We start from the raw sequence: 21,939 nt of genomic DNA on the forward strand, positions 1-21,939 counted from the left end.
TGTCCAGGGAACCTTAAAAGAGCTCGTATATGAAACGGCGATAATTCAGAAGATGCAAAAGTTTTAATTTTAAAACACTTTCCATTTATGCATTTCATCTTCATTACTTTAACCCATTAAAGAGTATATAACCCCTTAAATATATTTCAAAATACTTAAACTCTTACAAAAGTTAATTATCTGATTCGTCAGAAAAATCAGACTGAAGTTCCCAGGGTGATTTTGGCTCATGACTATCTATTCTAGCATATTCATCTCTCCGACTGCCAAATACGTATGAAGCATCGTCTTTCCAGTCCATACTTGCACTTTTATTACCTGCAAGTTGAATTAGTGAGTTTCATAGAACAAGCAACAAACCTGATGATTTTGAAAATTTCGAGCGTATCTTTTTCTTGTAATGTTGAAATAAATCCTTGTGGTTAATGTTAAATAGAATAGCAAACGAATAAGAGTAGATAAATAGAGATAAAATGTGAAATGTCCATCTTATCCTTTTATCACTCAATTTATTTACATGCTCAAAGGCATCATCTTCGTATAGTAGTACTGCTGTTATAATAAACGTTGGAATTGACAAAAATGTTGCCTCGTATCCCCTTTTAGTGATCAAAAGACTAATGAGGAGGGAGTATGTGGCCAGAACTTGGCGTATTAGCGATATCAGAACGGTCACTGCGATTGATACAAGAACTCTGTTTTTCGTAGCCAGTTTCTCAAGAGTACTTAAAAGAGATATTTTCAAAGCATGGAGCCCAAAGAAGCAAAGACCAAACATACCCATTGATAATTTCATCAAGAATTTTATATTTGCAAAGAGTCCCAGGAGAATAGATACAAATAGCCCCGAAGACCTAAGTTAATGTTAGATTGATGGAAAAGTAGCAATAGGTGAAGACATGGAAGAGCAAGACAGATGAGAAAACCTGTTTTAAACAACCTAAAGATCACCCTGAAGAATCTAATGATACAATAGCGTTACAAACTCTAATCTTTTATAACAAGAATGGGTAGATGAGTGTCATTCTTTGAGTATATGGCACAAGCCATACATCTTTCATCTCATTCTCCGTTCCGTATTGTTTACTGATAACTGGAACGAATCGTAAAAAATTGTACTTGGGTACACTTTATTTCTTAGCAGGAGAATCCCCCTGAGGCTCTTTAGGCCCTAGGGCCTTGAGTTTTTCTGAGGCTGTACATGTGCAATCTACCCACTCATTACCACTAAGTTTTGCAAAATATCTTTGTAATGGTCCATTTTTTGTCTGTGCCACAACGAATACAATTGCAGGGTCTTCACCCTTAAGATAGAGTCTGGCATGATTAAGCTTATCTCCAGAATTACCTACCCATACATTTATCTTTCCATCAACCACATTTTCAACTGTTACACCCTCCTTTGGAGAAATGAGTTGAAAAGGAGGAGTACCAGGAAGATCATGAACATTAAAGGCAGCTTTATCTACCGAAGAAAGGTCAAGGAGAGCTTCTTTCACAGAAGATTCTTTACTAGGAGATCCAACAGTAGGTTCAGGAGCAGAGAGTAGAAGTAGGAGTAGAGCCTTTGGGGTTTCCAACCGGTTTCTTCTCTCCACAATGGCAGAATTGAAGAAAGAATAGTGCAAGAAATGTAACAAAAACGTTCATCTTCGTCTTTCTAAAGAGTCCTTGTACAAATGATATTTCCGTATTAATTACAAGAAAGTAGAAGTCGTTGCAAATACCGGTAAGGTCAAAGAAGGGAGATTCTACCCATAGGGACCCCATTGTGGTATGTTGTAGGCTAATATCCACCATACATGCATCTTCCATTCTATTATTCAGTTATAAACACACTCAGATGCTCCATTTGCGGTGATAACAGTGCTTGGTAATACGAGCCGCATCCATATATCAGCAAGAGTAAGACAAAACAGGATATATTCCTCAGTCATTTCTTCCTTTTCATTCCCGAGACATGAAATTGTGATGGTGGCGAGATGTTCAGTAGAAATATAAATGAGTGCCCCGTAATAACCATAATTGTGTCATTCCTTCCAATGTCCAAATACGAGAGTATTCATCTATCTTGCATTCCAAGTTCACCAAAAGCAATAGTGTAAATATATAAACTTACTCTTTGATTAAAAATATCCATTCTTTCTTGATGCCAATTTCGCCTTCGGCGATGTAACGATTTTTGATAAGCATCGAGATGAATAAGAGTGTAACGAGTGATATCAGACACTCGGTTGGAAAGCTAATGATCCCATCTCTGGGTGTTTCTGGTAATGATGTAGCAGTTGGAGTTGGTAGCGGGGACGGCGAGACCCTTTTCCTTTCCGCACCACTGCTAGAGTATGTCTTAAGCTGCAGATCTGTTGGATCATAGAGCAACCAGAGTGTACACACTCCATTTGAAATGATAAATATAGGAAATAAAATGTTCGTATTGAACATGTCTGTAACAAATGGTAAGGTATTTGGCAATACAACGCACAGGGCGATTGAAACCGCATAAGATGCATGCAGTGCCAGCCTCGCCGATATTGCCTTTGCATATATACCCTCACTGCGATGTCTCAAGTGCCTAAATGTGTGATGTCTATGGTTTATGAGGAGTAAGTGTTCCAAATCCCTACGCTTTCGGCATCCTCCAGCTAGATAGTGACATCAAACGAACCTTGAAAAGAGTCCATCGGCACACGAGCTTGTGTAGACGACACAAATGGTAAAGATTATAGTGGCAGTGTCTATCCATGGTTTGTCAAATTCTCCAACGAGATATGCCACGTAAATTGCGATTGAATAAAACATCATGATGAGCTCAGCAATGACCAATACAACGATACTTGCGTTGTATTTACCTGTGTCTACCTTCTCATCCGAGACAGAATCTTGACTCGTCTGTCTGTAGTACTTGAAAATCGGTTCGTTTTCAAGGTCGAGTTTATGCCCAAATATAGAGTATTCTTCCATTTTCTTTTGCCTTTTTAGGAGTTTCCTAAGCAAAGCCTCAACGAGCCTCCGCCCTGATAGGATCAAAATCAGTTCCTTAAAGTCGTCAAGGGTCCAGAAACAGCGACTGAGCCAATCGTTGAACAAGCTCAACAGAGGCTTGGAAAGCCAAATGAAGGCAACATTTCTATGCATAGTGACGCTTTCAGCGTTAGTTTCTGAGACTAGAGCATCGATCCAGCCAACGTAAAAGACGCTGAGTGCCTCTGCCTTGAAGAGGAGACTCAGCAGCGTGTAAAAGAGAATTTTCGGCGATGACATGGAAATTTCCCACGGAATGCTGAGAATTTTCCTCAATGACGCAACTCCAGTCCAGCGCCTGCCGGAATTTCCCGCAAGGGGCTGAGAATCTCCACCTGCGGCGCCTCCCGGAGAATCCATCGAAATGCGCCCTTATTGTCCACGAATCAAATGGTAACGGCAAAGATTCCACATTTTCCGTTGATTTAAAATGTAAAAGTGACCATGGGACGAACAAGTGTAGTGTTTAGCGGCCGTCGGACCGATGTCACCGGATGACCCTAGGGAGCTATCAAGACAAACACCTCAGAGGATGCACAGTGGGTGTTTCAAGGTATCTGTGACCGGAATACTTTTATTGAAAGAAATTGGTGAGTAGAAGCCGCGGGGAGTGTAGAGGACCAGGGGTACCTAGAAGGGTGTGTAATGGGTCTTGAGCAGAGCGAAAGACTGGCGAACGTAGTGAGCCTGAGCAATCATCCGACCACAGAGAGGATGATGCTGTCGATGGTGTAAGCTAGAGACAGACTAAGCGACTAGCAGGAGCTCTTCCTACTAGTGGGATTATCACTGTGCAAGTACGACTGCAAGGAGTACTGAAACAGGTGACCTACCGACGTCGAAGACTAGGCAGTATATCACTATGGAGTGAGTGTAACGAGTGGAATAGTGATGAGGACTCTATGAACGAAGTGAATATAGGAGCCTGGTTGTTCATCAGGGTCTTGTGACTGGGAGTATAAGTGACCACTAGAGAAATGAGTAGCCAGTAAGAAATGCTGAGCATCTAGTTACCCATGCCCATTCATCCGCTGCTGCATGCATAACTGATAAGTAGTCATGGAAACCGTTTAACCGCATATTATTAGACTTATGAGTGTATGTATATACTATGTATTTATTCTGGAAGAGTACCTAGACTTTCCAAATTAAGTCTCGACTTCCTGCTCACATATTCAGTCACTGTCAATATTCATTTACAGATATTAAAAACATTTAGACAAATTAAAGGCCCATACCACCCATTAAAATAAGATCAGGGGCATCTATAAAATGTTAACTTTATCATAACAACCACTTGGTCTTTCTTGTATAAACTTGTTATACAGGTCTGCACTCCTTTTATTGACCTATAAACATATCCTCAATCATCGTCATCGACAGGCTGTTTCTCTGGTTCTAGAGTAATGAGGTCATCGATTCTCAGAATTGTGATGGCTGCCTCTGTAGCAAACTTTATACTTTTAATCTTGCTAACAGTGGCTTCTAGAACACCACTAGTGAGATTGTTACGTATTTTTCCGTCCTTGAGATTTAGACCATACCACTGGTAGTTTTCCTCATTCATTCCAGCGCCTTGAGATACTTGCGCTTTGGCGTGGTAGGCACGTAAAAGAGCGACAAGTTCTGTAGCATCCAGAGCTGCGTTCAATGCCAACGTCTTTGGGATGACTAACAGAGCCTCTGCAAATTCTGCAATAGCCAACTGTTCCCTTGATCCAAGGGTCCTTGCGAAATTGTCCAGATATATGGAAAGTGCTGTTTCTACACATCCTCCACCAGGTACGAGCGCATCTTGCTCCAGAGCTCTGCTAACTGCACAAAGGGCATCGTGCACTGAGCGCTCTACCTCATCGATCATAAAATCATTGGCACCTCTCAAGATTAGAGTTGTGGCTTTGGATGTCTTACAACCTTCAAAAAAGAGACAGTCCCAATCTCCGACCCTAGTTTCATAGACCTGATTACAGGTTCCGAGGGATGATGAATTGAATGCTTCACCACCATCCAGAGTAGCCATTGTCAAAACGATTGTGCCTAAATGTTCGTTAGTAAAATAATTAAATTCGTGTAGTACCACATGTATAGAAACAAACCTCCAGTGAGTTTGGCAATACGTTTAAGGTCCTTTTTGGAAACCCTTCTGGCAGCGATAACTCCAGCCTCTACAAAATACTTTAGGGACATATCATCAATTCCCTGTGAAGTGAGTATAACATTTGCTCCTGAGGCCAATATTTTTTCTACACGCTCCTTTGTTACGTCCTTCTCTTTGAGTCTAATCTTTTCCAATTCATCAGGATCGTTAATTTTAACTTGAACACCAAGATGCAATCTATATTGCTTAATGGCAAAATCTAAAAATGCAATCTTTGCATTTGAAACGGACAGAGGCATCCCCTGTGCGGCTCTTCCCATCATAATTGCGTACCCATTGACCATGTAGGATTCTCTTGCACTTTTCCCGTGTACCTTGACAATATTTACGGCATTAACTGGGTACTTTGTGGCTCCAGAATCGGATGTTGTCTTGACAGACTGAATGGCTTGTACAACCATTTGAGCAAAGTAGTCTGAGTCGAAGCCAATTAATTTAGATGATAACGTGGTTTTTGCGATGTTAGTCAATACATCCTTCCCAATTTGGTCCAAATTTTTGCTTAGATGCTCCTTGATATAGCGCACACTTTCCTAAATGAAAATTTATATGTGAAATTAGGTGAAGAGTGAGGTTATAGGGAGTTTTCATGAACCATTATCGAGAGCTTTAGGTAGAAACAGGATTAGGAACTTTACCCATTTCGTCGAGCTTGTTGAAGAAATCATCCTGCGTGAGCTCTTTCCATGTTTCATCTACTTTCTCAAAATATTTATGCTCCAAGTCGTCACCTTTACTTATCCCTACGGAAATGAGAGTATAGTTTTCCTTTGTGGAAGAACCAGCGAAAGTAAACTCTTCCCCCTCAGAAGCAGTCCATAGCTCCTTATCACCATAAGTCACTGAAGATATATGAAAGGCACTTTTTGGAGTATACGTAGTATGTGTTATTCCATTCGTTTCGTCTAATTGCTCTCTGACTATATTTTCGTCTGGTTTAGCAAGGTCCATAACCTCTTTCATTTGTCCAACTGACTGAGGAACTGGAGCACTAACATTCTGAGAAGTTTCCGTAGAAATCTCAAATTCAGTGGGTTCAGGAGATAGTTCTGTAGATTCTTCCTCCTTAACGGTATCTTCAGGACGATCTTGATATCCACCATAAGGTCCATTATCGTCATCTTTGGTCTTGCTCTTTCCACAACACCAAATTGCGCTACAAAACCTCACTAGACATACTGTCCATAGTACTGCCAGAATCTTCATCTCCCCCAGTTACCTCCCTCTCGAAAACCAAGGTAATTATTGTAACCTTTACACTAGTCTTCCTTCGCTGTAATTGCTCCGTAGAGGAGGGAGATGATAAAAGAAAGAATGAACGAGTAAACAGACCCCATTGGAGGAAGAGATGGTTACTAGATTTACAATACAATTTGCTTCTCCGGAGGACACTTGAACACACTCTCTTTACATCATACTTTTGAGGCTCTTTTTGCACACACCTTTGGACCATGAACATCTCACAAGTCACCTTTTACATCTTCTTCGTCCGGGAACTATTCCTCATCTTACACATTCCATGTACCTGCATGTCCGCCTAAAATTCTTCGGTATGAGACTCTTTATGGCCCTAAATTTCAGACTACAAAATAGATGCCAAGAATAACATTCAGTAACATGATACCCATTCCCTGCCCAGTCTCCCTGGTTACTCCCTTTGCCCATGTTCGGCGTTACATCTGCTATATACTCACCTTGATGGCTAATTTATACCCAGAAATGATGGAAGTTGGATGAATTCCTGCATTTGCCAATTCATTTGCGCGTCTCAGGAGCTCTGCTGCAATCAAAACCACTGATGTCGTTCCATCTCCGACCTAAATGTGCATATCAATGTGTGAAAGGTGGACACAAATCTCCATCTACGCTATATCCAAGTGAGTGAAAGGGGTGACCACGGAGAATAAACAAACCTCTTGATCTTGTAGTTCGCTGAGGTCTACGAGTAGTTTCGCAGCGGGGTGTTGCACTTCGAGTTGTCTAAGCATGGTAGCTCCGTCGTTTGTGATTGTGACATCTCCCAAATCATCCACGAGCATCTTGTCAAGGCCCTTTGGGCCAAGACTCGACTTGAGTATGTTGGCAATCGCCTGGACCGCGTTCACTGTAGCGTAAATGTGAACAAACGTCGCGTTAATGAACGTATAGCTCAAATACTGACGAATGTGAAGAGACAATACAAGTTGCAGAGACGAAAACACACTTACCGTTTCCAGCGCGAACTTCCTTGCCGCTAGTCCTCTGACCCAAAATTCCGAGCGTCATTTCGTTTCGTCTGAGTCCCTCGGCCAGAACAGCGGCCACCATGAGGACGCCACACAAGGCACCGACTACCAACGCCACTCTTTAGTTTTTTATTCACGGGGAATTTTCCCCGATTTCGAGGAAATTTCAACCCTCCTCGCAGAATTTTCAATGCTGCTCTGGAAGCTTTACTGACTCGCTTCTACGGGCCTGAGCCACGACGTCGCTTATACTATAACTTGTACTATAGAAACACTTGATGCAGTAGTGGTTTGTATCATAATTTTTGACCTTTAAACTACATGAGAAAGTAGCGGGAATATTGCAGAGCAAATTACGATCAGGTGACTACAAAGGAGTTTTATCTGCCACATTCATTAGCATATGGTCAGCATGGATTAGTAGAATGAGTTTTTCTACGTTCAGATGGCCGGGATGACATGGAGGATGGCCTGTCTTCCTAACGGAGGAAGATGGCAGTGACATCAGGAAGGGTGTCTAGAATGCTGAGAGGACTATATGGGTGACACGAGGCTCATTTGGCATTCATTCGTACTGATCCTTCTGTTCACACCAGTTGAGACATGAATGGAGTACTACAATGAAGGATACTATGGAGGAATGAATGAAGGATAGTATGGCGTATTAAGACACTATGAGAGAGACTAGTGTAGCATACTAGTGAATGAAGATGTAGTATGACCAAGAAAGAGGTTACCATTGACATTACTAAACGTCCTGAAAATACTCAAAATGATGGGAAAGGAGGATACTATTATGAGAGTGGCAAGGTAAGAGTAAATCTTACGGATGAATGGTTTCCTGACCCAGAAGGGACGTATAGGAAGTTTACTCATACTCCAGAATCAGGAAATATCCAAAGCATCACACACAATGGAAAACCTCTTTCTGGAATTACTAGCCTGGGAGATCACAAGAGTGTTTCAGTCTACTACTGGTCATTGGATAGCACTTGTACTAGGCCACTTATAATTCAACTTGGTGGGAAGGATGAGTACCACACCGATCCCGATGATGATGATAATAATTGGAGCCAGCAAGGAGACATAAATACTGGTAATCTCAGGCAAAAACTGGATGAACAGAACTGTAACAGAAATAATTCCCACATTATAGATCTCTCTGAGAAGAGTATTACTACTTACAACTGTCCTAGTTGTGGTTCTAAGCAGATTGGAGTATCCTACACCAATGCAACTATCATCAGGACAACTACCTCTACATATACTATTAGTTCGTCCAGAATATCTAGTTTCAAGTATGTTAACACTTGGCAACGTGGACTTCCATCTATTAGGGCTGTTGGAGTCATATTCGTTTACTGGTATAATTCTGGTAAAACACCCATCATTGTCTATCAAAGTATATCGCAGAGATACTTCAGAAGAAGCAGTAGTAATAGTAATACTTGGACTGAAGTATCTGGTCAACAAGCTCTTCCTAATGGAGAAACTCCTACTATTGCCACTCTCGATCTCTCTAAGATTTCCGGTATTAAATATAATGGAGACTCTGATATAGGCTTTGAAATTTTCCCTGATTATTGTAAAAGTGTCACCGTATACTACTGGTCAGGAGGTGGAGACTATGGAAATCCTCTAGTTGTTCAGCTTAGCGGTAAAGATGAGAAATACTATACAGATAGTGGTAATTGGCAAGAAGAGGAAGGGATAAACTCTGATACTCTATTAGCCACTCTAGATAAGTTTAGCTGTTCCTTAGACACTCATATTGTGAACATTTGTGAGAAATCTGGATTGTCTTACGATTGTCCCGCTTGCAATCAACCTAAGATCAACTTAACCTCTTCACTTGTCAACAATAAATATATTAGAGTCACTCACAATCCAAAACAACGTGTATCTAGACTACAAAATGATAGCAAAGATAATACTAGCATTCCTATAACAGGGGAAATAGATAAGGTTTACGTATATTGGTATCCTCCTAATAGTGATTCAAAAGCACTCCATTATGGTACCAAAGAGACCTTCCAACAGGTGATACTTGGAAGCTAGTAACTGATAAATCATTAAATCCTGATGACTGCAGGGGTATCCTAAAACTTCTGAAGAAAATAAATGGAAATAGTGAAGGACCTTCTGCAGGAGCGATAGCAGGTTATAGTACTGCAGGTGTAATGACTCCATTGGCCACCGCTGAGGCAGTAAACTATACACTTAACACCGGGTGGAGTCTAATTAGAAGGGTAATGGCTATTTTTAATGCTGCAATGTAGAGTGCCCTCCCTTCTAGACCACTCTCTTGTTGGTATACTGGAATGATAGGACAGACCAATGGTCAACCATGGTTGAAAGGATGACACAGACTCCATTTACCCATCTTGATCGTTATGCTGAAACTCTACTGGATAAATACCTCGTTAATTTGCTCTGCAATATTCGTGCTTACACAGTACATGTTCAAATGATGACAGCGTAGACGGGCGATCATAGCTATTTTGCAATGCTGAGGTCTACTTCTGATTTTTACAAGATACTGGAAAACCTAATGATGAAACCAAACGGACTAGAGTATATGATTCAATGATTATACTACTTTTAAATCTGACACAGTTTTGCCAGTATAATTCATATTAGCTATGAAGTCCAAAGCTTAATGGCGTAGCGGACACAGACATCTTGTGCTTGGGGGAGGAACTGGCATGTGACTTACGTCAACGCCTTCCATACTCTCCCTTATAGCGTCATCGTCGCCTTGCATAGCCACTGTACCCTTGACCTGGACGAGCTTTCTCCATGGAGAGTAGTTGAATTTAAAGTCCAACTTGTGCAACACTAGTATGATGATTCCTGTGACAACATACAGTGAACCCAGAATGAACATGATAATCTCCAGCACTACCGATCTTGAGCCCCAAATGTTTGCACAGCTTATATAAATTGCTTTCTTTGCCTTCCATGTTTCCGATGGCCAAAGGTTGTTTGTGATGTGTACCTTGTACTTGCCGGGTGGAACGTCTGTATTTATCACGCCATAGGGTTTCAAGAAGGTGTTGTTGTATGGAGGCTGCAACCACGATTGATAGAATGGGTTTGTAGTGTCCAACCATAGGAATCCGTCCTTGTGATTCTCTCTTCTTACCTAAATCAAGCAATGTAAATGTAGTGAGTATGAATAATTTGAGCTATGGCAAATAGTGTCAAGGTTCTTCAGCAGGGGTTTGATGCAACTAGATAATAAAACAACATCCTCTGGACATGCTCACCACTCATTAGTCCTTATGTATGCCCAGTGTTTCAAACTTTGCTAGATTGGCTACATTTGCAAGGTTTTCTAACGGTCTCCACCCTCTTTGAGTATAACTAGCTGTATCTGCATGTTCACCATTCATTTCTGCTAGTTTCTTTGCAAAATCACAAACTCGTAAATAGATCCATTCTCCATCCACTCTTTGAAACCTTGTCGAGTAATTCTTTCTTCCACTATTAACTGCAAGTAGAAGCAACATTACATCGTCCTTACAAAGTAGATTACAAAAGAAGCAGCGCTGACCACCCCCAGCTTCCCAAATGTCTTCACTACCATCCCGTACCTCTGCAATTGAATGACCAGTCTTTGGATAAAAGCAGTAGCTTGTGATCCCATTAACTCGTGTACTTTGTACCTTTATTACATCATCGCTAGGACATGATAAATCGAGAAAATGTCTTATAGGTTCACTAAGTTCACCTCTTAGTGCACTGATCTTATCAACGTACTTTTTTTTGGACCTATGCCATTTCCCATGTCTAAACTTGAAGAAGCGCTGGAAAAGTTCCTCTAAATTTCTCAATACCATGGCTATCATATTAGGAATTCCGTCCTTTAGAAATACTATGCAATAGAGGCATTTCTTGTCATCAGTTGATCTCCAAACAACTTCGTCCCCGTGAACAACTTTGGTAACATTAACTCTAGGTTCCATAACAAACATGAGAGAATCTACTCCACCAACATCTACCTCAAATGATTTGCAAATCAATGTTTGCGGCTCAGAAATGTCCAACTTATCCTTTCCAGCAGGACCAGGACATGCCACATTTCCACTAATGTCAATTCTAGGCTCAACTTTACCCTCGCCATGATCTGAACATTTTCCCATAATCAGTAAATGGATTGTCCAAAAGATGGCTAGAAGCATGAATAGTGGGGACAAAGTAGCCATATTAGTTCCTTGTAAAGAGATAATATGATAGTTAAACTTGTATGTCTTTACCTTGCTTCAATTACGAATGTCTAGAATCAACGGAGTGGAAAAAGGCAGACATGCAGACCCCATGCAGAAATGCGAGTAAATGGCAAACAAACCACAGAAGAATGAGTTTGCGCAAAAATTGGCTTCTTCCAATTTGTCAGGTTATAATCATAATCATAGAGCATCAACAGAGAATATCCAGAAAGTACGTTCGTGTGGTTAGCATACCTAGAGTCTAAAATTATACATCACATGTGTTGCACGTTCAAATCCCCTGTGAAAACCCCAATCAGAAAAATACCGCCATAATAGCCCATCAATGTAGTGAATTAATATGCATGCAAAACTTACGATAAAGGAGGTAAAGGTCCAAAGAATAGGAACGTGGTGAACCGATAATTTTAGGCACTTTTCCAAATCTTGGTCACTAATTTTTCCATCTTGTTGTGCCTGAACTTGAGCAGGACAAATTTCAAAATTGTCGGTTATGATTGTAGCTGACAATGGTCCACAAGGATATGCAGGCTTTTTAAATAGTGGTAAATCCCTATTCCTACACCACTCATCTCTACCATTCAACGTGTTTTTCCCATTTATACACCTCAAATCTAGAATCTCTTTAAATGTCTTGAATGCTGCAAATTTGTGTAATGTGAGTTGTAAATCATGCAAATGTAGTGAGCACTGGAGAATAGATGGTAGGATGGATAAGTTATTAGGCGACAGATATATATAGATGGACTCCATTCAACCAAATTATAACACCTTCCCGTTCTTCTACATCTGAACCTTTACCATAAAGAACCTAAAATCATGGATACGCGTATGGAATCATGCCTAGTGTACATGATCAATATTCATTAAAACTCAAACATTATCCACAAAATATGGCTGCTTTATTGAATTTGTAGGTTCGGAAAACTTGGTTAATCCCATTTCCCTCCATTTCCCACTAATCCCCTCAAAATATATGTGCTTGTACTCTGTGCCATTCACAATATCTAGAATCAAAAGAGTATATTTTCCCTTGGAATACATTGCAGCGCATTCGCACTTTTCACCAGATTCTGCTACCCAAATATCCTCTTTCCCATCTATAATACAAGAAATATACAAGTCATCATTTGGTGTAAATGATCTATATTTGATTCCATCCTCGTGTTTCTCGTATACATCCACTTTATTATCATTTGTACTAGAAATATCCAGAGTCATTCCATAGTCTAAAGATGACTCTAGGGATACTCTGTGAAAATCAGAAATCTTTGTTACAAAGTCCAGGTGGGTAAGGTCGTTCCAGATCCCTCCTTTCTTCTCAAAACGTCTCGAGTAGTTGTTTTTACCATCATTTATACCAACAAGAAGTAGAATCGATGACCCCTTGTAGAACATTTGGCAAAAGAAACAAATGTGGTCTTCTATGCCGGACCAAATTATTTCTGCACCGTCCCTAATTGCTCCAATGGCGTAGCCCTTATTTGGGGCATATGTACGAGCGGATGTACCATCCATTACAAACTTGTATCGTTCATCCTTTTCTCTCTCTGAAGAAATATCCAGAGAAAAGATTGTCGGAGCGTTAGTATATACCCGAAGTGCACTAATCTTCTTAATGTACTTTTTATTAGAAGGATACCAACCCCTTCCAAAACCTAGGAGAGGAAAAAAGCATCCTTTATATTTATAGTGCTCCTGGATAAGGGAACCTGGTGTCTTTAGTATCACATCCACCATTTGAGGTTCCTTTTCTTTCAAGTACGCTATGCAACCCAGACATTCTTCTCCATCGTCACCATTCCAGATGACAGAAGCACCGTGTACGACCATTATAACTCTTGCATCCAATTTTGTGGAAAAAAACTTGGCAGGTACTCCATTAATTTCCAATTCAATGGTCTTGCATATAGTAAGATCAGGAGCGTAAATGTCCAAAACAGAAAAGGGACCATCCATGGAACCAAACTCTCTCCTATACACATCTTGTCGAACTCCTTTATCAGTTGGTGGAGTGTTTTTCCCTTTATTTTCAATATTTTGAGCAACGTTGCCATCCACGCAGTGGGATGATCCCAGTAGACAGAGTATAAATATTGTAGCAAAGACCTTCATATTGATGTTCTGTCCACTTCTCATGAAGATAATTCGGAATATTGAGTCGTTTGCAAGATCTTGATTCTCCTACAGTACGCTCTGGTATACGAGGATCAGCCTAAATATTACTCATACAGACCCCATTAAGTGTGTTTTGCGCTTAAAAAATGGAAAAATATAAAACTATTATAATTTGTACCAGACTAAGTAGTTGTCACAAATAAGCCTTTATTAGTTGGTATGGTACCCTAAGTCTGCGCATGCATTCATCCGTTGTTCCATTGCAATGATGGTATAGTATCACGTTTTCTAGAAGTAGTAAATATTGAATGACCCATGACATCTTCTCTAGAATGTCTGTATTTAGTTAGACTAGGAACATTTCTGGAAATTCAGTTTTGCTGTATCTTTAGTGTACCATAAAGGCCTATAATATTCCCTCATTTAACCCAGAATAAAGTATTGTAAAGCACCCTTTTAGCATTTATCCAAAATTATGTCAAAGATGCAGTTTATAAGCAAACCATAGTATCCTTTACCAGTACCACTTTTTGATATTTCACTGCAGCCATCACCAGAAAGCCAATTTATATCATGCATTCATTTTTCATAAATACTTACTTTTACATTTGCTACTCGCAACAAGTCGAATATCCGAGTCATAGGCCAACATTTTGTTGGTGACATGAAAATCGCTAATTTTAAAATACAGATAGACTGGTGCCTTGAGTCCATCCTTTATATCAATCTCAATTGGTTCTGTAGTCCCCTCCTTGTATGGAACTTCGATCGAGACGGAGCTTGAAAGAAACCATGATAAAAGTCCCAGTAGCAACAGGAGAAATCCACAGAGAAACGAAAGCGTTGACGCAAACTTTGGTGTATAAAGTTTGAAAACCGTCAGGTTATGCTTCAATTCCATCTGCTTTATCCTGTCAAAACGACTCTTGTAATCCGGTCCTCGGCCCTTTCCAGACGGTAACCACCGGAACTCTCTACCTCCAGGTAGAATCAAACTCTTGAGCTTATCATTAGAGTACCTCGTGGTCTCTTGGACTGACGGGACTCTCATCCGCTCATCTGCAACATTTGTAATCATTCCATCTTCATAAACTTTGCCGAATTCGACCGTTGGCCGTTTCTTTTCAGTGCTACGTCGGTCCTCATTGGCCTGTGTCACTTCTTGGCCGTTCACACTTGCCATCTAACCCACCCACTGCTATATGTTCTCAACAAGATACAACTACTTGTTAAATGTAGGAGAAATGGGTCACAAGTGAGCGAAAACGGATGTGAGTATCTATGGATGGACAAAAACGGCTAAAATGCAACACATTTGAGTTTTGGCTCAGGTTTTGGTTTAAAATAACGAAAATAAGGAAAATGCTGATTTGGTCTGAGATCTGCGAAAATGTGGCAGGCGCATTGGGGGACTGAGGACCCGCAGCGACTATCAAGCTCTAATGACTAGAGGGATGGAGTGGACGATTTGTATACCACAAGGGAAGCTTGTAAGATGTACATAGAGAATCTCCGGGAGTGCTGCTACATCACTGAACGGCGACATCAGGGAACCCATTATGAGGAAGGGTACCTGGAAGAATAGAGGAGAAAAGTGGAATAGTGACTCAGAAGAAATTTCCACGAAAGCGTGACTTGATGAAATATTGCAGAATTAGTCTTATTAACGATAATTGAGCCAATGTAATGCCTGCAATTTGTTGAATATCCAATCGCAAAGAAGATGATAATCGTCCGAGGTGTTCATGTCATGTCTATCCCTTTATGATTGTGCAGGAGCAACCCATTCCATTTCAGAAGCCTTTATGTTGAAAAGGAGTACCCAATGAATGGTAATTATGGCTAAGAAGGGTATAAGACATGCTCATGGCAACTTAGTGGTTATGAACCCTGGCGGATGACCAAAGGGCCAAGGGTACCTAGAATGACAGGCAAGATGAAAGAGGGGCTGCATGTCATGAGATTAGTTGGGTCTAGAGTATCTTTTAAGTAGGTGAGCTATAGTAATATGGATAGATATGCACATGAACAGTTTATATAAGGGATAATGTCCAGCTTTTCATAAGGAATATTCTATGCGGATCTATTGTCATACTAAACTAATTAATCTGCCCTAGATGTAAGGGTTGTGTTATATGTGCGTGATTAGTTTCTACACCCTTGTAGACACTACAGTTTCCTGTAGGTTTGGGGAATAATCAGAACAGGCCTTTATAAATAAGATTTTTCGATTGTATTTCGACCTGACCTTGATTTCTTGACCATTTGAGTTTATCCTCTTACTGAGGATTCCAGTAAATCTCCCAAAGATGTCTTCCAGTTTTTCTTCTGGAGCTCTTTCTTCGATCGTGAGTTACCGAATCAAAGGTGGTACGTAGTACTCTAGTCTGCATATAGGCTCTGATTTTTGCTGGTACCTAAGTAATATGAAATAAGTATAGACAAGTCCATAGCTGGTAACATTTTCAAATCCTCTAGTGCCAATAAACTGGTCATGACGTAGTAAAAACCCTCTGGAAGCAGTGGTTGGATAATCAATTTATTAGCCTAAAATACAGATTTTTTGAGAAGTATGTGAATGCGGAGTAACCGTTTACGTCATTATTGAAGGTATGACCATGTTACTACAAAGTATACGCTCTAGTTTGTGAATAAGTCTTGTAGACGTGAAAAGTAGAAATATAAATCTTGACATCCACTTAACGTATGAACCCATCATCCTAAAACTCTCGCCCATGGAATAAATAATCGTGCATGCAGAAAAGAGGTACAAGATTAAAATTATTCAGACAAAGGTGCTACAATATCATCTTGTCAATTAAGATTTAGCGATTCTACAAAAAATTCAACATTACTGCATCCTTTTCATAATCTCGCATTATCCACTACTCCTCATCTTCAACGTCCTCTTCAAATGGATTTGGAGAAAATGGGTCCGTTGGTGAGTAGGTAATATTTGGACTTGTGGGTGAGTAAGCCGGCGAAGTAGGAGAGTAGGCAGGTGAGGTTGGTGAATATGCTGGTGATGTGGGCGAGTATGCAGGACTCGTTGGAGAATACGCCGGACTAGTGGGAGAGTAAGCTGGGCTGGTCGGCGAATATCCAATCTTTGGTGATGTCGGGGAATATGCAGGGCTAGTTGGTGAATAAGCTGGACTTGTGGGTGAGTAAGCCGGGGATGTAGGTGAATATGCGGGGCTGGTAGGAGAATAGGCAGGTGAAGTTGGTGAGTATGCAGGACTCGTTGGAGAATACGCCGGTGAAGTAGGAGAATAAGCAGGCGAGGTTGGAGAGTATGCAGGTGAGGTTGGTGAATATGCTGGACTAGTCGGGGAATAGGCCGGACTAGTTGGCGAAGCAGGTGAATAAGCGGGTGAAAGGGGATTTGGGGATAGCGGTGCATACCCTGGTGAAGTTGGTGATCTGGGTGTTTGAACCGTTGGTGAGAAGCTTCCTCCAAGTGCACTGGTATCGATATTCATTGAACCAAAGCTTGGTGAATTCGCAGCAACAACTGGCGAAATCATTAGTGCCGCATACGATGGGCTGAATGGCAGCGGCGATAGCATTGAATTAATTTTACCAGGCGACATTGATACGTTTGGTGAAAGAGATGAATCGGGGCTAATGAATCCAGACATGGCGGAGTCTGGAACCATTTGCAGATTTTGATTCGCGTCTCTCAACTTTGCTTCATCAATCATAATATCAAAACATCCGGTTCCATAGGGGCACAACTGACCCATTATCACATTCTCCGTAATACCCTTGAGCTGGTCAACTTCACCAAATATTGAGGCGTCGAGTAAAGTCTCGAGTGTTTCCTCAAAGCTGCACTTTACCAGGGGTCCCCTATCCGTCCTATTCAATCCATGTCTAGTGATGGACATGATGTGGCCCTTTTGTGTCATTACGTCGCACAAAAGCGACAAGTGCCTGTAATTGACATAACTTCCATCGAAACTAATGACAGCACGAAGCTCACGTAAAAGAGCTCTTCTTGCAGCCTCAATTCCAAAGACGTGGAAAATTTCAGAGACATCATTAGAAATGGTGCGTACATAGTCAACAGATGGAATGGGCAGCACATCCTCTAAATTGCAACCGTCTGTATCCAGAACCCACTGACTAACCCGCTCAAACCTTCCGTTTGTTTCATTATACTTTGTTTTTGCCTCTTCCCTCATGTATACCTTTGAAATTTGCGGTATTCCTCTTAGCTTAATGTTTGACAAAAGCTGAGTCATGAAGCGCTGCAAAAACTCTCCTTCATCCTCCCGAACTGCGAGCTCTTCCCCCTCCACATTCATATACTTTATGCGTATTCTCAGCACCAACTCCTCACTATTATCATCTGTATAAATACAGTCAATTTCATCGTTGCTAAACTCCTTGTAAATCTGATCCCCAATCTCCTTCATGGTCAATCGTTTATCAGTCATGATTTTGTTGGATAATTGAATCCGAAGTAACCATGGTCCAAGCCTATTCTCATCCTCGTCTGGAAATTCATAATAATCCCTTACCCATTCTCTATCCTTTGCAACAATTGTGTTTGATACTTTTGGATCATAAATAACCTGTGACGAAGCCACAACCTTGTCAAGAGTAGTGTACTCTAGACGAGTCTGCATGTCCTTTGCACGTTCCTGATCCTGTGCAACTCCCTCCTCCAAGTGAATGGTTAGAGACGGAGTCTTGACATTCCTCACCACATTGATGAGCTCCTTTAGCCTAGGTAAACCAAGTGTAACATTCTTTGAAGAGACACCAGCAAAGTGGAATGTGTTTAGAGTCATTTGTGTGGCTGGTTCTCCGATGGACTGAGCAGCAATAGCGCCTACACATTCTCCAGGGTGTGCAATTGATTTGTAGAAATGCCTCTCGATTTCTCCAAGTAGCCAGTCTAGAGCATCTGATCCAATCTTTTCATGTTCCATGAGCCTTCTGGAGTGTAGTGCCAAACGCAAATGTGCCTTTATCAAAATCGTGGCATTTTCCTGTGCCTCCGCAGCCAAAATGTCCTGTGGTCCACTTGTACTCACAATAATGAGGTTTTCCAAAAGCCTGTGTACCCTAGTTGCAATGTCAACAGGGTTGAGCAATTTCCTACTCTCTATAGTGGCCGGGAATTGCGTCTTGGCATACTCTAGCAACCTAGCAATATTAATTGGCAAGTGCTGGCTGTAATCACCGTCCGGAAATACCACCTTGCATACAATTGACTTCATATCAAGCAGTCTCTGGTATTCCTCAACAAGCACAACTTGCTGACTAAAGTCTGTGAGAATGTTTGTACGAATAGATTCATCCAGAATCCATCCGATACCATAATTTTCATTCCTAAAATCGTGCTCATAGAGCCGACCAAGTTCAGCAAAGTCAAGCTTCATCAAATCCAAATGCTGATCCTCAATGTATTCAGCACTCATACCATCTTCTCCATACAAAAACTGGAGAATATCACCGCCTCCGTTTCTGGCTGTCTTGTCATACTGAACCATAATGTCCTCCATGGCTTTGATCAACCTCCTTTGCACGTAACCAGTCTCAGAGGTCTTGCATGCAGTATCAATAATACCCTCTCTTCCTCCCATGGCGTGAAAGAACATTTCTTGTGGTGTTAATCCTGACAAGTAGGAGTTTGAGACAAAACCTCTACTCTCTGGGCCGTAATCATGTTTGATAAAATGTGGCAGGGAACGATCCCTAAAACCAAAGGGAATTCTTTTACCTTCTACATTCTGCTGACCTACACAAGCTATAATCTGTGAAATGTTGATGGTGGATCCCTTGGATCCAGAGTTGACCATGGCCAGAATGTTGTTGCGCTCATCCAAACTTTGAGCCGCAATGGTACCACTCTGTTCTCTGGCATCATTCAATTCTTTGTTCACTCTAGCCTCAAAGGACTCAAAGAGGGATTTACCTGGCTGACACTTTAGCTTTCCTCGTTGTGCCAAACCAACCAGCCTTTGCACTTCCTTCTTGGACCTCTCTAGTACCTCTGCCACACGAGAAAGCGTAGATTCGCTAGCTGTAATGTCAGAACATGACACTGTAAAACCGTTATGGACAAACCATGCATTCACCACCTTTTGAACAGTTGTCAAAAAGTCCTTGCAACGTTCTGGTCCAGCCTCGTGCCAGAGCACATGAATGAGAGATCCAGAAGAACAACCAACAGTGCGTTTACAAATAACACCGCACAAGTGCTCATTCTTGCGAATGATAACCTTGGAATCATTTTCTGAGCAGTATGGGTTATCCTTTCCTCTGGATATTCCAGCATCTCTCATGAGGTTAATGTTTGTTAACGACTGAGACTGATCAAATGTCAACATTACGGTAATGACCTGCTTACCAGTCCAGAGAGGTTGTGGATGGAAAATGCAAGGTTGTGGCAACTTCCCATCCCAGTAAGGAACCCACATTAGCAAGTTCATGAGTTCATCCTTGGTAAGAAAGCAGTCGCGCTTTGTAAACTTACTTATACCCAAGAGAGAATCCTGGACAATACCCATGACTGGGCGGTTACCTTGTGGCGATACAATCTGTTTTGGTACAAGCATCAAATGTTTGACTTCTGCTCTGGTTTCATGTGTCTGTACCAGATGCAAGTTCATTTCATCTCCATCAAAATCTGCATTGTAGGGTGTTGTAACCGATAGATTTAGGCGGAATGTAGAATAGGGCAATATTTTTGCGCGATGGCCCATAATACTCATCTTGTGAAGCGATGGTTGTCTGTTAAATAGAATGTAATCGCCATCTTGCATATGCCTTTCCACCTTGTAACCGTACTCTAGCTGTAGTTCGCTAGCCTTTTTGACATGACGAAGGTCAAATTTGGTACCATCGTCCCTTATAATATATTTGGCTCCTGGCCAATCGTGTGGACCAACCTCTACGCGTCTGCGTAGGCTCTCAAAGTTGAGAGGAGTTACAGTCTCGCTGAACGTCAGCGTCATTGCGATGGATTTGGGCACCCCTATAGTGTCGATTGGCAGATTGGGGTCGCCCGTAATTACAGTTCTTGCGGAGAAATCTACACGTTTTCCCATCAAGTTACCTCTTAACCTTCCTTCTTTTCCCTTTAGTCTTGCTCTAATGGACTTTATGGGTTTCTTAGACCTTGTAGATGCGATTGGCATTCCAGGAATGTCGTTGTCAAAGAGAGTGGTAATGTGAAATTGCAAGAGCTGTGCCATTTCCTGTACAATGTGAGGAGCGGTTGCACGTTTATCGTGCCTCTTGATGAGGTTGTTCGTCTTGACAATGTCAAGCAACTTTAGCGTTAGATCATCTTCGCTACGATCACTTCCGTACTGAACATATGGACGCACGGCAGGTGGCGGTACAGGAAGAACCTGTAAAATGAGCCAAGAAGGCTGCGAGCGTTCTGGAGTGAATCCCAGGTATCTCATGTCCTCAATGGTAATTCCCTTGAGTATTTTAAATGCTTCATCTGCGTTGAGTGTGCGTTTAATCTCGTCACATTCCTCCTCCACTTCTTCCAGGATCTGGCGCTGCTTCTGCGAGAACTGAATCATGATTCCTGGTCCTTCTCGGGTGTACTTTGGCTGTGGATACCCGCATCCCTTGAGCTTAGAGTCCGATTGCGATGCATTCTGGCAGCGGAATGAGGAGGAGCAGACGTCAGCCAGCCTGCTGAGTCGACTTGACGTGGCCCTGGTCTTGATGAGGTTGCGAATGCGAGGGTCGTCCTTGTCGCAGAGTAGCCTGCTGCAGTTGTAGCATACACAGCGCAAAATCTTGAGTACTGTCGTCAGGAAACCGTAGTGGTACATGGGCTTGGCCAGTACAATGTGCCCAAAGTGGCCGTTGCAGTGCTGTAGGCCCATACAGCACGTCGTACAGACGTGACGAGGGTCGGTCGTGCCCATCCGCAAATCGTTGAGGCCTCCCGTCTGCGGCACACCGTCACGGTAGAGCTCCGAGAGTGAAACCTCGCAGACTGACATGCGCTTGACCAATTCCGGATCCAAGACGCCAAACTCCACCATGCGGACCTTTTTGAGTTCACATGGTGAAAACGGCCTGTTCAAATCTAAAACTGTCGTCATTTTATGGATTACAATGAGTTTAACTGCTTTAGTTTACAAGGCCATAATGCTAGGCTTAATTTAAAGTGAGTTTTGGCCCTGGTGGGCCACCCGCTCTC

General features: G+C 41.7%; 7 protein-coding genes across 7 annotated transcripts; 1 reads left to right on the forward strand and 6 right to left on the reverse strand.

Moving 5' to 3' along the window:
- Positions 1–172: 172 nt before the first annotated feature.
- Positions 173–784, reverse strand: BEWA_050000 (hypothetical protein; the record flags this gene model as incomplete). The annotated part of the gene is made up of 2 exons (XM_004831927.1): positions 173–318; positions 361–784. The coding sequence occupies 2 exons, from the start codon at positions 782–784 to the stop codon at positions 173–175; spliced, it is 570 nt and encodes a 189-aa protein (XP_004831984.1).
- A 346-nt stretch (positions 785–1,130) lies between these two features.
- On the reverse strand, positions 1,131–1,815 carry BEWA_050010 (hypothetical protein; the record flags this gene model as incomplete). Its single annotated transcript, XM_004831928.1, has 2 exons — positions 1,131–1,592; positions 1,645–1,815. 2 exons carry the CDS (start codon positions 1,813–1,815, stop codon positions 1,131–1,133), a joined length of 633 nt encoding a protein of 210 aa, XP_004831985.1.
- Positions 1,816–2,115: 300 nt separating this feature from the next.
- On the reverse strand, positions 2,116–3,381 carry BEWA_050020 (hypothetical protein; the record flags this gene model as incomplete). The annotated part of the gene is made up of 2 exons (XM_004831929.1): positions 2,116–2,572; positions 2,666–3,381. 2 exons carry the CDS (start codon positions 3,379–3,381, stop codon positions 2,116–2,118), a joined length of 1,173 nt encoding a protein of 390 aa, XP_004831986.1.
- An 866-nt stretch (positions 3,382–4,247) lies between these two features.
- Positions 4,248–7,444, reverse strand: BEWA_050030 (chaperonin containing t-complex protein 1, alpha subunit, putative; the record flags this gene model as incomplete). The annotated part of the gene is made up of 5 exons (XM_004831930.1): positions 4,248–5,058; positions 5,118–5,712; positions 6,874–6,996; positions 7,093–7,283; positions 7,387–7,444. The coding sequence occupies 5 exons, from the start codon at positions 7,442–7,444 to the stop codon at positions 4,385–4,387; spliced, it is 1,641 nt and encodes a 546-aa protein (XP_004831987.1). The 3' UTR covers positions 4,248–4,384.
- A 677-nt stretch (positions 7,445–8,121) lies between these two features.
- On the forward strand, positions 8,122–9,462 carry BEWA_050040 (hypothetical protein; the record flags this gene model as incomplete). The annotated part of the gene is made up of 1 exon (XM_004831931.1): positions 8,122–9,462. The coding sequence occupies one exon, from the start codon at positions 8,122–8,124 to the stop codon at positions 9,460–9,462; it is 1,341 nt and encodes a 446-aa protein (XP_004831988.1).
- A 598-nt stretch (positions 9,463–10,060) lies between these two features.
- Positions 10,061–14,937, reverse strand: BEWA_050050 (conserved hypothetical protein; the record flags this gene model as incomplete). The annotated part of the gene is made up of 3 exons (XM_004831932.1): positions 10,061–10,549; positions 11,994–12,277; positions 14,355–14,937. 3 exons carry the CDS (start codon positions 14,935–14,937, stop codon positions 10,061–10,063), a joined length of 1,356 nt encoding a protein of 451 aa, XP_004831989.1.
- A 1,702-nt stretch (positions 14,938–16,639) lies between these two features.
- BEWA_050060 (DNA-directed RNA polymerase II largest subunit, putative) lies at positions 16,640–21,841 on the reverse strand (the record flags this gene model as incomplete). The annotated part of the gene is made up of 1 exon (XM_004831933.1): positions 16,640–21,841. The coding sequence occupies one exon, from the start codon at positions 21,839–21,841 to the stop codon at positions 16,640–16,642; it is 5,202 nt and encodes a 1,733-aa protein (XP_004831990.1).
- Between the last annotated feature and the right edge of the window lie 98 nt (positions 21,842–21,939).

This window comes from Theileria equi (assembly GCF_000342415.1).
Source record: "Theileria equi strain WA chromosome 4 map unlocalized gcontig_1105316255041, whole genome shotgun sequence".
NCBI lineage: Eukaryota > Apicomplexa > Aconoidasida > Piroplasmida > Theileriidae > Theileria > Theileria equi.